This window comes from Octodon degus, unplaced genomic scaffold, assembly GCF_000260255.1.
Source record: "Octodon degus isolate 3935 unplaced genomic scaffold, OctDeg1.0 scaffold00097, whole genome shotgun sequence".
NCBI lineage: Eukaryota > Metazoa > Chordata > Mammalia > Rodentia > Octodontidae > Octodon > Octodon degus.
The window spans coordinates 9,191,094-9,204,163 of NW_004524673.1; the positions used below are offsets into that span (position 1 = coordinate 9,191,094).

General features: G+C 38.3%; 1 protein-coding gene across 5 annotated transcripts in view; it reads left to right on the plus strand.

Moving 5' to 3' along the window:
• Rnf152 (ring finger protein 152) overlaps positions 1-10,387 on the plus strand; it is an 87,156-nt gene extending 76,769 nt beyond the window's left edge. For 4 of the 5 annotated variants that reach the window (XM_023723143.1, XM_023723142.1, XM_023723141.1 and 1 more), the window contains one exon: positions 2,413-10,387. In XM_023723143.1, the coding sequence (XP_023578911.1) occupies positions 2,571-3,182 (612 nt within the window). In that variant the 5' untranslated portion in view covers positions 2,413-2,570 and the 3' untranslated portion in view covers positions 3,183-10,387. Of the gene's footprint in view, positions 1-2,110; positions 2,202-2,412 lie in introns of those variants that run through there. The other variant, XM_023723144.1, reaches the window with a different exon arrangement.
• Positions 10,388-13,070: the final 2,683 nt, after the last annotated feature.

Below are 13,070 nucleotides of genomic sequence, written 5' to 3' on the forward strand. Positions count from 1 at the left end.
AAAGCTGAAATATCTAAAAATATATTGTTCTTTTGTCACTGCTTATCAGTGATTATTTTTGGCCTATCCACTGTTTTTTTTTAAATTTCGATTTTCACTAGTTGTGTATCGTGGGACAGGCTTTTTTAATTTCACAAAGGATGCTAAAATCTAAGAAAACTGAAAACATCATATTACAATGATGTATGTGCACCCATGTTTATAGCAGCACAATTTGTCATAGCTAAATCTTGGAAGCAACCCAAATGCCCATCCACTAAAGAACCTATAAAAAAGATGTATTTTTCACAATGGAGTATTACTCAGCTATAAAAAGGATAAATTTGATGCTTTTAGTGGTAAATGGATACAACTAGAGACCATACTCTGAAGTGAAATAAATCAGACCTTCTGCAAACATTGTATTGTCGCCCTAGTGTAAGAACCTGAAAGAGAAAATAAAATTTGAAGAGTACAAAGATATTGTGAAAAGGAAATGAACCTACTCAAAAGGAAGGAATTAATGAGATGAGGACAGGAGAGGGAATTGGGGAAAGAGATATATCTATGCATGTGTGTGGGATAGCGTGGATGATTGTATTATCAGTTTCTGTTGGTCTATGGAAAGGAGCAGTTAATGCTTAATTTTTTCTTCTCTCTGCTTAATTTCTTATAATGTTTTTCTTTCTTTTTCCAATTTTGCATGTATATATCTAGTAATCTGAACAAGTCAACTAAGTTGAAGACAACGTTATGCAGAACAACAAATACTGTCAAATTAATATTTATTTATTTTTATCTGCTTTTGCTATAGAGTCACTAAACCTAATTTTCTTTTTTAAAATAATTTTATTGAGAAAGAAGTAGCAATGAGATAGTTTCAAAACTTGTTAGTAGTACAGTTACAATAATTAATACATTGCATATTGTTGTCTTTGTAGTAGTCATTCCTAGTACAAGATGCAGACATGATATCTTGTCTAAACACTATTAGTTCAAAACTTTCTTCTCTTTGAACTAAGAGAAAGTAGCTGTATCAATTCATATTATTTTGTTTAGTGAAAGCATGTATCATTTCTACTTCTTTTATTATTACTGCTTCCTGTTCACTTTAAAAGAAATTTTAAAAATATTAAAGAAGGCTTCCGACCTTGGGTATAGGCAGGGTCCTGGAGTAATGATGGTAATTTCTCAATAATGGTGGAATAGTTCTTGCAAAAATCATTGTGGCTCCATCCAGAGAGAGATACTTTAGATAGTGTCAATAGGAACACAGCTGGACAGTCTTTGTTTTGGCTTTGTTGGAGGCTTGGAGTAGGGAAAATCTCATTTAAGTTCTCTATATGAGGAAACCTAACATGTTCACATATTTGTGTTTTGTTTCTTTATAATGAAGAAAGCCTGCCAGTCTTCTGTACTTTCACTAAAAATAGGGAATTAATAGTTTTTGCTTTTGGGGATTAAGGATGCAGTTCAATGGAAGAGTAGTTCCCTGTAATATGTGAGGTCATAGGTTGGATCCCCACTAACAACAACAAGAAGTATTTAAGCAATTGTGTTTCTTGGGGCAAACCTCAATAGTGATGAAATGAAAGGAACTGACTAGGCAATGTCAATGGCGCCTTTGAGATGATTGTGCCTTTGTGATGTCTACTCCCTTTGAGTTCTTGCTGTGTTTTTTCTCTTTCTTTCTTTCTTTCTTTCTTTCTTTCTTTCTTTCTTTCTTTCTTTCTTTCTTTCTTTTTTCTTTTTTTTATGTTTGTGAGGGCTTTTTGCTGTGCCATTTTTGTTATTGGTTTTGGTTATTTGGTTTCTGTTTTTGTCCCTTTTCAACTAATTGATACAGATTACTGGTTTTAATGAGTTCGTGGGAAAGGTGAAAAGATGGCTTTGTGTGCTTCTGTTTAAGACATACTTTGTGTGTTTTCTGATTGGAAATGAATAAGCCTTCAGCCTAATGCGACAACATGCCAGTTAAGTAGGAAACCCCTACGATTGTGAAGTTGCCTGAATTTGGGAAATAATATAGTGGAATAAGTAGAGGCAGGAAAAAGCCAGATGGGCCATGGAAAGAAACTGGCTTCTAGGGAATGCTACACACATACTGGAATGAGAGTGTTTCACCAGTGTATTTTAGGACATCCAGGGTCCACTGAAATGTACAGAATGAAACAAGACGCCCTCTTTGTGAAATAAAGGGGCATTATTTACAGCTGTTGATGGTAATTCATTTCTTTAGAAATGAGTATTTTGACATGCGGTCTGAAAACTTTATCTTCTGCTGGGCAGTGTAGGAATCTTTGTCTTCCCATTTGGATACTAATGCTTATGATGCAAGCTAGACTTTGGAGCTATGTTATAAATCTTTTAAGTATACTGGTATTGTGATTTCTTTGAATTAATTACTTTTCTTGCATTGTGTATCTCCCTCAGACATGAACACACCTGCTAAGGAACGCTAAATACTTGTGAGCTCCATGAGCCCCTCCTGCCATTAGGAAGACGACATCAGAAAGACACAGAGTGGTGGCCTCTGGGAACCAGCTTCTTCCCCCTGGTCTTGGCCCTGCCCTTCCTGCGCAAGGTCCACAATGGAGACACTCTCCCAGGACTCTTTGCTGGAATGTCAGATCTGTTTCAATTATTATAGCCCTCGGCGAAGGCCCAAGTTGCTGGACTGTAAACACACCTGCTGCTCAGTGTGCCTCCAGCAGATGAGGACAAGCCAGAAGGACGTGAGGTGCCCCTGGTGTCGAGGTATCACCAAGCTGCCCCCAGGCTTCTCCGTGTCACAGCTCCCAGATGACCCCGAGGTCCTAGCTGTGATCGCTATTCCGCACACTTCTGAGCACACCCCCGTTTTCATCAAACTTCCCAGCAATGGGTGCTACATGCTGCCCCTACCCATCTCTAAGGAGCGCACTCTGCTGCCTGGAGACATGGGCTGCCGCCTGCTGCCCGGGAGCCAGCAGAAGTCTGTCACAGTGGTGACCATCCCTGCTGAACAGCAGCCCCTGCAAGGTGGGGCTCCGCAGGAGGTGGTGGAGGAGGAGCCAGATAGGCGGGGCGTGGTGAAAAGCTCCACCTGGTCGGGTGTGTGCACTGTCATCCTGGTGGCCTGTGTCCTGGTCTTCCTCCTTGGCATCGTGCTCCACAACATGTCTTGCATTTCTAAGCGCTTCACTGTGATTTCCTGTGGCTGATGTGGAGAGCAGGAGATGCTCTGTGGGTGCCAACGTAGGGGTTGAGCAGGTGTTGGTAATGGGATCCCAGCTGAGAAGATGGGGGGTGACACTGACCATTTGGTGGCAAGCACTGGCCTTTGGGTTGCCACTGAATTCACCTGAAGACAGATGCCAAGGGCAGAAGGTGAGATCGCAACAAGATTCCAGGAAAATTGTTCTGAGAATTTATGGCAACAGCTTTGAAGATGATTGCATGCATCCTCATAATCATGTATTAAATGGGCTGTAATTTATGATTTTTCAAGATCATGTTACAAGATAAACAGATTCTACTTAGACCTTCAGCAGCACACGTGCGTACAATGTGATCTTAGAACAGTAGATTAAACCAGAGGTGCTGTGTATACAAGTAGAATTAAACCTCTAATACATGTGAAATTCAGTGAAGACACACAGTACTGGCTTCTTTGCTTTTTCTTTTTTAAATGAAACCCAGTCTTCATTCAGTTGCTAAGGCTTTATATACATTTTGAATGGCATCCAAATCAAAATAAGTGAAAAAGACTGTCGGGTTATTTTTGGAGAAAATATTTCAACAAGTGTCTCCAGTGTGTTGTGTTTTGTCATGTACCTTCCTTTTTCTTCACTTGTGATTAGATCCTGCTACATGTTTATTAAATGGGAAGCCCAACAGGGGAGCAATAAACCGAGAAATAACGAGAAATGCCTGATCCCACAGCAAACCTGTATGCCAATTTTTCTCAAGCCATCTCACAAAATAAGAATTTAAAAATGTAAATATTGTGCATTTGTATAAGTGTGTGTAATCTGAGTTACCTCGGGTTTTTGAATCCTTTTGTAAGAATCCCTGGAGCACGACATCGTGGTGTGAATGAATCACTGGTCACACGGTGGGCAACTGTTCTTCCAGTGAGGCTTTCTTCTGTGTGAGCTCCAGCATGCTCTCCTCTGCTTTATGTTAAGTTCTGTATTTTGTTAGGCACCAATGAAAAGTAAGGAAAGAGCTTGACATTTTTCTTAGTTTGATGTATTGTGAAAGCTGTGAGTGGTGTTAACCAGTAGCAAAGCTGGACGAGCATTTTAACAGACAGTCTGTGGATATCTTTCACAGACACCATTCCAAGACAGTTGAATGTTTTTGAATTCTTGTTTCATCTTGTTGGTGTAAAGCGACATCTTTTGTATTTCAAAATATGTTTTTATTAAGAAAAGTGATAAGGTACACTAATGACTCACACATTTCGACATAAGTGGACCAGTTCCTCATGAATGCTCAGCTATTCTTAAATGTGTTACCGTGTATGGATGCTTATGAAGAAAGACCTGCTAGTGGTAACTGGTACATTCCCATCCCTGGCTGTCTGCATTCAGAAGTAGCTGTGAGCTTTGTAGTTTATTCTGTTTCCTTGTGTGGAATTCAAGAAGTAAGAGCTATGTGTCAAGTACTCCTCTCAAATATGTGTTAGATTTCACTGAATTCCTGAAAACTGTGGCAAAGGTGGTGGTGGTGTTTGGGGGGAATAAGGGAAAGCTAAGTGGTGACTACTTCCAAAAAGCAACATTAGAAAATAGTCCTGTAAGATTGAGACTACCTAATTTATTTATATGATATTATCTTTAAACAGCACAAGCTATGCATACTAAAGTGATGGAATGAATGTGAAATTAAACAAAAGAATAGGATACAAAGCTAACACTTAATTGACATGAGAGTTCAATTTAAATTATGAATGCTGGTATTTCAAATCTTTCAAATTTGTCCTAAGACCTTTAGAAAATGTATTTGAAGGCTCAAACTAGAAATTAGGTTAAAGTACAATTTTTATTGTGTAATCTATTGGGCATTATACAACAAATAATCTAGGATTTATTTGGTATTAATAATTTAGGTATATTAGCTGAATACTATCCTCTATTACATAACATAATATACTGTTGGGTTAGTGTCAGTGTCTCAGCTCCCAGGCTGCTGCAATGCGTGTCTGACCTAATTTCTGTCTCTTGGAGGAAAAAGCATGCAGAGAAATGCTGCACCAAGAGTGCTGCATTTCAGACAGACTTTGCAATTTTAGTCCATACCATGTTCAGACTAATTTTGTGAATGATAACTGCCTACATTTGTGTACAGTATGAAATGACCAACTCTGTAGTGTAGTATGTGATAGAGTTCTACTTGTGTAGTAGGTTATATATAGACACTAATCTGTGTGAGGAAACAATGTCCTGTGGTTCTTAGTGCAAAGCTGTAGAGTAAAAATGTCCACTAAACTTTTACTTAAAAACAATCCCGTGCTAGAACTGCCATTAGGCAGTGCAGAATTAACCGGCTCTCTGCTAGATTCCTGACCTTACAATAACTTAACAATAGCAACCCGAATCAGAATTTTATGTGCGAGTTTTACTGAAGTAAGAAACGTTATTTAAATTGTTAAGTGGATTCTACTTGCAGTTTGCTCCCCAGTATGTGAATCGTGTGTGTGTGTGTGTGTGTGTGTGTGTGTGTGTTGGAGGAGGAGGAAGAGGGAGGGAGCTGCTTCAGCCTGCCAGATAAAATTTTTTTTACATGTTTAATGATATATTTATGTTATTTGGCATCCCGTTGCTCTGGCCTCTTCTGGCATGTATCTACAACACTAACAGCCTATCTATTCCATGTGACAAAAGTCCAGCAACACAAATGGGCAGAATTCATAGTTGCATATGAGTGAAAAGTCACAACTGAAAAGCACAAGGTATTAAAGCTGTGGCCATCCACTGCTAGCTTTGTTTTTTGTAGATGAGTCTGTGGAGGCTAGTGAGGAGTGTGGAAGTTTGTAATTAATTCTGTTGTAAAGTGTGGATAAAAGCTGTGTATTAATGTGCTCTGTTGTTCCTTCCTAGCTCTGTTGGTATATTTGTCTGGCTAGGCTTCTTTTCAGGGTTGTTGCCAATCCTTTGTTTTGTCAACTGTTTGTTGCTTGAAGGTTTGTTTTGTATGTGTATTTCTTTACTTTAGTTAGCTATCTCTCTGGGTAGGGAATGGAGGTTGATTTAGGGATCAGTGTAGACAGTGAAAGAAAATTATCAAATGGACCATGTGACTGGAATTTTTAAAATTGAAAAATATTGGCCTGCTTTCTCCCCCATGAGTTAGAGACAATGAGTGTTATGTAAATAGTGAACTATATGAAGCATGAATTTTCATCCTTATTAATGATCTTGACATAAGCAAGAGACTGCTTAATATGTTAAGTAGAGCCACATGTGCCCTCCAAAAGCATCGTCTTGGGAAATTTTTTTGTAAAATGACCTGGGGCAATAAGGTGTGATGAAAATTAAATTGGTTCTGAATTCCAGTTCCATGATCAGAAAACTGAAAGTTTTTTTTTTTTTTAAGAATAAAATTCAGTTTATTCTTGTGCATGACTCACAGAGTGGGTCCCTTTGAAGTTCAACTGTTTGGTGGCATAGCCCTTGGGGTTTTTAGATCAGTGTTGTTCAATAGAACTTCTGGAATGATAATGCTATTCTATAACCTGTGCTGTCCAGTATCGTAGTCACAGGCCACAGTGGCTGTTAGGGAATTAAACTGGGGACAATATGGCTATTAAACTGGTGTCTAAATTTTATTTAAATAATTTAAATAGACCCATGTGGCTAATGGCTACCATATTGGCTACTAGCTAAGGTGTTTGTAATATAACAGTGAGGCTAATGAGAGAGTTTGTGGGCTAATAACATGCAGTTGACAAAAAGAAAAATTTTTTTCTGGGCTTAAAAAGTAGGTGATCAAGTACTGCAATAAGCATTCATAGGTTGCCCTTTGAGGTTATTGATACTTTGAACCAAGGAATAATTGGTGAAACTTAAACACTGCTTTATTAAGTTCCTTTTCTGGGACCATTAACTGCATGTGAATCTATTGTCCAAAATTAATAGTTAGACAGTAGCTGTAAAATGTTTGACTTGCAAGCTGTGCATGACCTGTACTGTGAAATTGTGTTTAGGGTCTTCTGGCCAAAAGTACTTGATACTGGAAAAAAAAAAGTCCAATGAAAACCCCCTTCACTTCCAGTATTTTACCTAATCTTCATCACTGCAATAGAAATCTAAGAGCAAGCATGCTTTGCAGTACTCAGAGAGTTTTTGTCTGCCCTTGAAGTCTGCTAGCTTGTCATTGTATTTGGTGTGGGCATATTTGGCATCATTTTTCAGATGCCAGACTAAAATAAGTATTATTTTTAGAGTGAGATTTGACATTGTTTTAGTATCTCCCTTTAATTTTAGTTATCACTAAAATATTTGAAGCACAAAGCACTTTAAAAAGTTTTTTTTTTTTACAGTGGAAAAAAACATTGCCCAGTGGAATTTAAAAATGGAAGGTTATTAAAGCTACTGGAACTGCTTTTTAAATGAGTAAAGGAAGAAGAAAATTCAACTTGAGATATATTTTCATATCAGACTGTTACTGTCATCAGGTATTTATTGTAGTCTACATTTTGATTTAGAGATTTTTCATTTTTGATTTAAAAATCAGAGCTGTGTCAAAATTGGTTTTCATTATTTCCCAAATGTAATGTAAACCAAATGCATTTGCTATATCATAGCAGAATTTAGCTTTTCATTCTAGAACTTGCTAGTAAGCATGAATGTTCTTTTTAGCTTGTCTTTAAGATTTTATTTAAAAACTTTTTCAAAATAGTAGTTTTTCTGTAGGCTTAATTAGAAACCCAAAGGTTATTTGTATGAGTAAAATGATAGACAAAAGACTGCAATTTCTGCCTCCCTATAGAAAAATACTGCTGCCAACTAGGCAGTGTTTTGCTTTCACACCAAAATGTTGGCCAGTCGATTTGTCATCCTTGACCTAGATGGAGAAGCTGTTCCTTGATGTTTCCATCATTCTCAATAAAACATCACCCGCAAGGTAATCCTTACCCATACAGAAACTAGAGAAGAATGAGGTTGCCAAAATAATTTAGTGACTGTTTTGGAAATAATCATCTATTTCAAATGCAATGATGATCAGCTGCTGGGTTTTTTTCAACATGAAATACTTCTCAAAAATAAGTGGCAATTCAATTAATCAATTTTTCTGATGCAATTGACTCACTACACACACACAGATACACATACACGTGCACACTCACCTATCTGATTTTTCTATAATTGATATTTATGGTAAAAAAGATGTTGGATATGTCTCCCAATTTGTAGATTATGTAATGTTGAATTTAGAGTATTTCCTAAGAATTGCTAAGTTGCGTACATTACATCCAGGCAACTACTTTTGGAAATGTCTATTGAACTAAACTCTCCAGACTTCTTATATGCAGGAAGAGGTGGGTTCTACTGTGCATAGTTAGTGGAAGAACCTTTGATTGTTGAGAAACATAAGCAAGTGGGGCATTTAATTTTTATCTTCCAAATAGCTTACTTCTTGGCTCTGCTTGAGGAGTTGGGATGGTGTGCCAGTATTCTTGCATTCCCACAATGTATTTTCCATTTTTTCTACACAAGTTTCATTGCTCAACCTGGTCAATGATCTTTTGATTTTTTCTGGATTCACTGCCTGTGGTATGCCACCGTGTGTATCACACTTAATCAGGTAGTGGTGTTTGAACACTCATCTTGTTAGCTAAATTTTATTCTAATATAATGTTTAAAGGGCAATCAGTAGTTTTAAGCAAGATATTGAGAGGTCTCTTGAGACCTGCAACAGAGTTTATTTTCTTGGTTTTAGCAGAGATGTTCCCTTCTAACTGTCCCCATTCTTCTAGAACACTGTTTAAATTTATCATCAAAGGGTACAAGGCTAGTAGCTCATGGGGAAATCTTGTATAATCTCCTTGAAGTGTGAATTCCTGGGATATTCTAATAAGAGTTTTCCAAAGAGATGGTCAGTTTTTATGCTGACATTTGCTTTGTGAACCCAGAAGGTGGTTGGATCTGATAGTGGTAAAGGAGCATGAGAAGAGAGGAGAAAGACATAGCAAATACCTCTTATAGGAGGAACAAGTTGATGTATCTCTAATAGTGAAAGCACACACTAGCTTCTATCTCACCTGGTTCTGGCTGGATTGGCTGGAAGACAACCCAACTACTAAATAGACCTCTTTGGGAGAGGTAATGACAAAGCCAGCAGTCTATGTTGATGGTTAGGCAGAGAAAATACTTAAAGAAGGAAGATTTATATTGGGGTGGTAGCTGCAAACAAGCCATACACATTGAAATGAGTCATGGCAGAAGCCGGCTGAACAAAGTAGCACAGGGGAGCTGGGATAACTTAGTCAAGCACAACTTGCTTTCAAATGTGGGTACCAAATTCAGTTCAAGATTGGTGAGCTGAAAACACACAGGAAATGTGCTCAGCTAATTAATGATTTCTTCATGAGGCCCATTTTCCTTGTTATCCTCAGCCTTACTCTTTGAGTCAGGTTGTCAGCACTCTATAGACAATTCCAGAGTCTGCTCCAGTTGGAGTTGATGGTTGATGCAGTACAAATGGAGGCGTCTAAACTGTGGAATGCACTACCTAATTTTGTGGATCTATCTTGAGTATCTTAATACTGTTGAGAAAATTAATCGAATGTTTTGGTTTACATACTGATTGTTGTCATGTATTATATTTATTTGTTCCACTGTTTGTGTTTGTCTCACTGGACAGTTACAGGTGTGGAAGCTGGCTTCAGCGTGAGGTGGTTGCAGACTCCTCTGACATAAGCCATGTAGCTGCTGTCCTGGGTTCTGCCCATTCTTAACAGCTTCAGGTGGATTCTCTAGCCCCCTGGATAACAAGTATTCCAGACAAATGGCTGGATTAATGCTACTCAGAGGCTGTTTGCTCAAGTCCTTGACATGTTTCTTTTACAATTATGTGGACTATTTATTTTAAGAGCTTTTCTTTTAAAGGGCCAGATCTCCCTACAGATAAATGAGCTGCTAGGCTGTGTAGAAAATAATGTCCAAATGTTGCCAAATATTGACTTCATAAAGGGGATATCAAGCTGCTGTTTATAAATCTGAATGTCTTAAAAGCATTCTTGCTTGCTCTCTCTGTTATAGATGGTGTCTTAGCCAGTCCTGAGTTTTTCCAATGAACCCAATTTTAATATATGGTATTTTTGTATGCCAAACTGGTGTCTTGTCCTTTGTATATGTGGTAATGTTGATTTTATGACTACTGTTAAAACACATTTGCTATGATTAAAATTCAATATGGTTTCAAATAAGACTCACATATTGTTTTTTTTTTCATACCCTCCCTCACAAATTAAAACAAAAAAGAAAGATTGTCTGAGATTTTCATCACTAATTTTCTTGAATTTTAATTGACTTGGGTAATAGAGCAATAAGAAGCTCCTTTGCTAAGGGTTTTTCTTTTTTTCACTTAATAAAGTAATATGAATTTCACATTATTTATTGTAATACGTGGTGTTGTGCTACAGGTTTTAAGTAGAGATGACTTTCGAGTTACTCCTGAGAAGCCAAAGAATGAATTTATAATAGGTGAACCCAGGCTTGTTTGTACAGCTCAGGTTCTCATGGCTTCTGATGGCTCTCCCTTTATTTTCCACCATGGAGAGATGACACAGCATGCCTCAGGCCCAGCAGGGCCATTGCATTGTACTTTGTATAGAACAATTGCATGCAGCCTCTAACTTTCTCTCCACTCCAAGTCTGCAAAGATGTCCTTCATTCAGTGCTTGTTTCCTCAGTAGGACAGAAGTGTTCCAGAGAGCCATTTTTAATAAAAGACATCTACCTTATGATCACTGAATCACCTTAACAAATTTTCAATTCAGTTTTAGCAGGTGGCTTTATCCTAATTATGGTGTTACCAATGATCTGGTATCCCTGGATGCTGGATTTAAGTATGCTCTGGTTCCATCAGGAAAATATGAAAATAATTCTTTTAGTCTTAAAGGGGAGGTGTTACTTTGATCCAATACTCTTATTCCCAAAGAAAGCAAAATGAAAAGAAATCTTAGCATTCAGCAGTCTAGGTCTTTGATTTCGAGTAAAATTTACTTCACATATCTTTACCTTCCATAAATAATCTCAAGTAGTATGAGGGGAGGCTGCCTGCTTAGGCTTGAATTTTTCTGTCAGTCATAGAAGTTGATCAGGAGATCATAGGACATTTATTTATTTAGTTAGTTAGTTTTATTTATTTATTTATTTATTTATTTATTTTTAGGACATTTAGGTCATGTGAATGCCTTGGTTTTTGCTGGGCCTAGCTCCCACACCAGAGAGGTGGTATCTTTAGTCCTACCTAGAGACTTACTTACAGATTTTCCAGGAAGAGGGCAAGGGAGAAGAGGTTATAGGCAACCATACACCAGGTGCTTTGTGCTTGAGGATTCACATGCACATTGGTAACCTTCAAACAACACTTTTGGGCAGCAGAATTACTCTGCATCTGTGTGTAGGGCTGGAAGGAGGGGAAAGCCATGTCAGCTCCAGGTCCCTTACAATTCTGGCCCCTCTGCAGAGGAGGAATGCATTTCAGTAGCTGAAAGGATGGGAGAGACATTGTGGTGTAGAGTGGCATCTGGTCTGGCTTTCACAGTATGCCACTTTCACCTTCAATCCTTGTGCACTCCATCCAAATATTAGGCTCATTTGCTGAAACAAATCCCATCTACCAATTCATTGTTTTCCTTAATGTTCTGGTTTCCAGTGATAATTCTTGGGAGAGAGATCTCTTTTCAGTGTACAAAATGAAGTGCTAAACAGAAAAAATGGGAGATGAGGGGAAAGGAACCAGTTCTACTATTAAGGCTGTCTCTGCTTTTCTTTTTATAGGTTTGAAAACTTGCACAATTCTGCTTGACCCAGAAAATGATACAGCTATAACTGGTTCAGACTTTCTTCCCAAACCTGCTTTTTGTATTTTCATCTCTTTATGATTGTGCTTGGTACCTGATTATTTGTCTTTATTATTTTCATTTTAGTGAGTAAATGTATGCATAGAGTGTGTATGCAGACATGTATGTGTGTAAACATATATACATGTACCAGGATCTCATGGGCTCTTGGCACAGAATTTTTAAGATTAAAAGTATGAAGGTCTGGGCTGGGGAGATAGCTCGGTGGTCTAATGGCCTCCTGGGCAAGTGCAAGGACCCGAGTTTGATCTCTGGTACCGCAGATCTCTGGCCCTGGAACCCGAGCACACTGTGCCAGCCCCAGCACTGGATGTGGTGGTGCACACCTGTAATCCCAGTGATGGGAAGGCTGGGATGGGAGGATCACTATGAGTCTGAGCTGCATAGCCAGACTCTGTACCAAATACATCAATAAATGATTTTTTTAAAAAAATGTGTGAAGATCTATAGAGACAACAGAGTAAAGTACTCTTGATTTGCCTACAAGAAAGGATAACCTATCCATAGAAAAATTATGAGACAATTTAGAAGGAAAAGCTTTCAACCACTCTTGCACTCAGAATTCCCTCTGGCACTAGTGCTACAGAGTTCATCTGGATCAAGATAAGAACGGCTTTTCCCCATGTGAATGGGAAAAATTTCTCTTCACCATCACTAAATTCAAGACAAAATGCATGTAATAAAAGACGGGTTTAGCAAGAGAAATTCATAAGAAAAGCTGGCAAGATAGCTCAGCAGCCTAAGTGTCTGCTTAGGCAAGTCCAGGTATGAGGGTTCAATCCCTAGCACCACATGCCACTCTGGCCCTGTTTCCAGGCTTGCTGAGCCAGCAACTGAGTCCAAGCATGGTGGTGCACACCTGTAACCCCAGTGCTGGGGAGGCTGAAAACAGGAGTATCACTATGAGTTTGAGCTGTGTAGTGAGATCCTGCACTAACTAACTAAGAGAAAATTGTAATAGATCTGTGTAAAATAAATTTTAAGACACTGGAGGCCTCGGGAGTGAAGACAC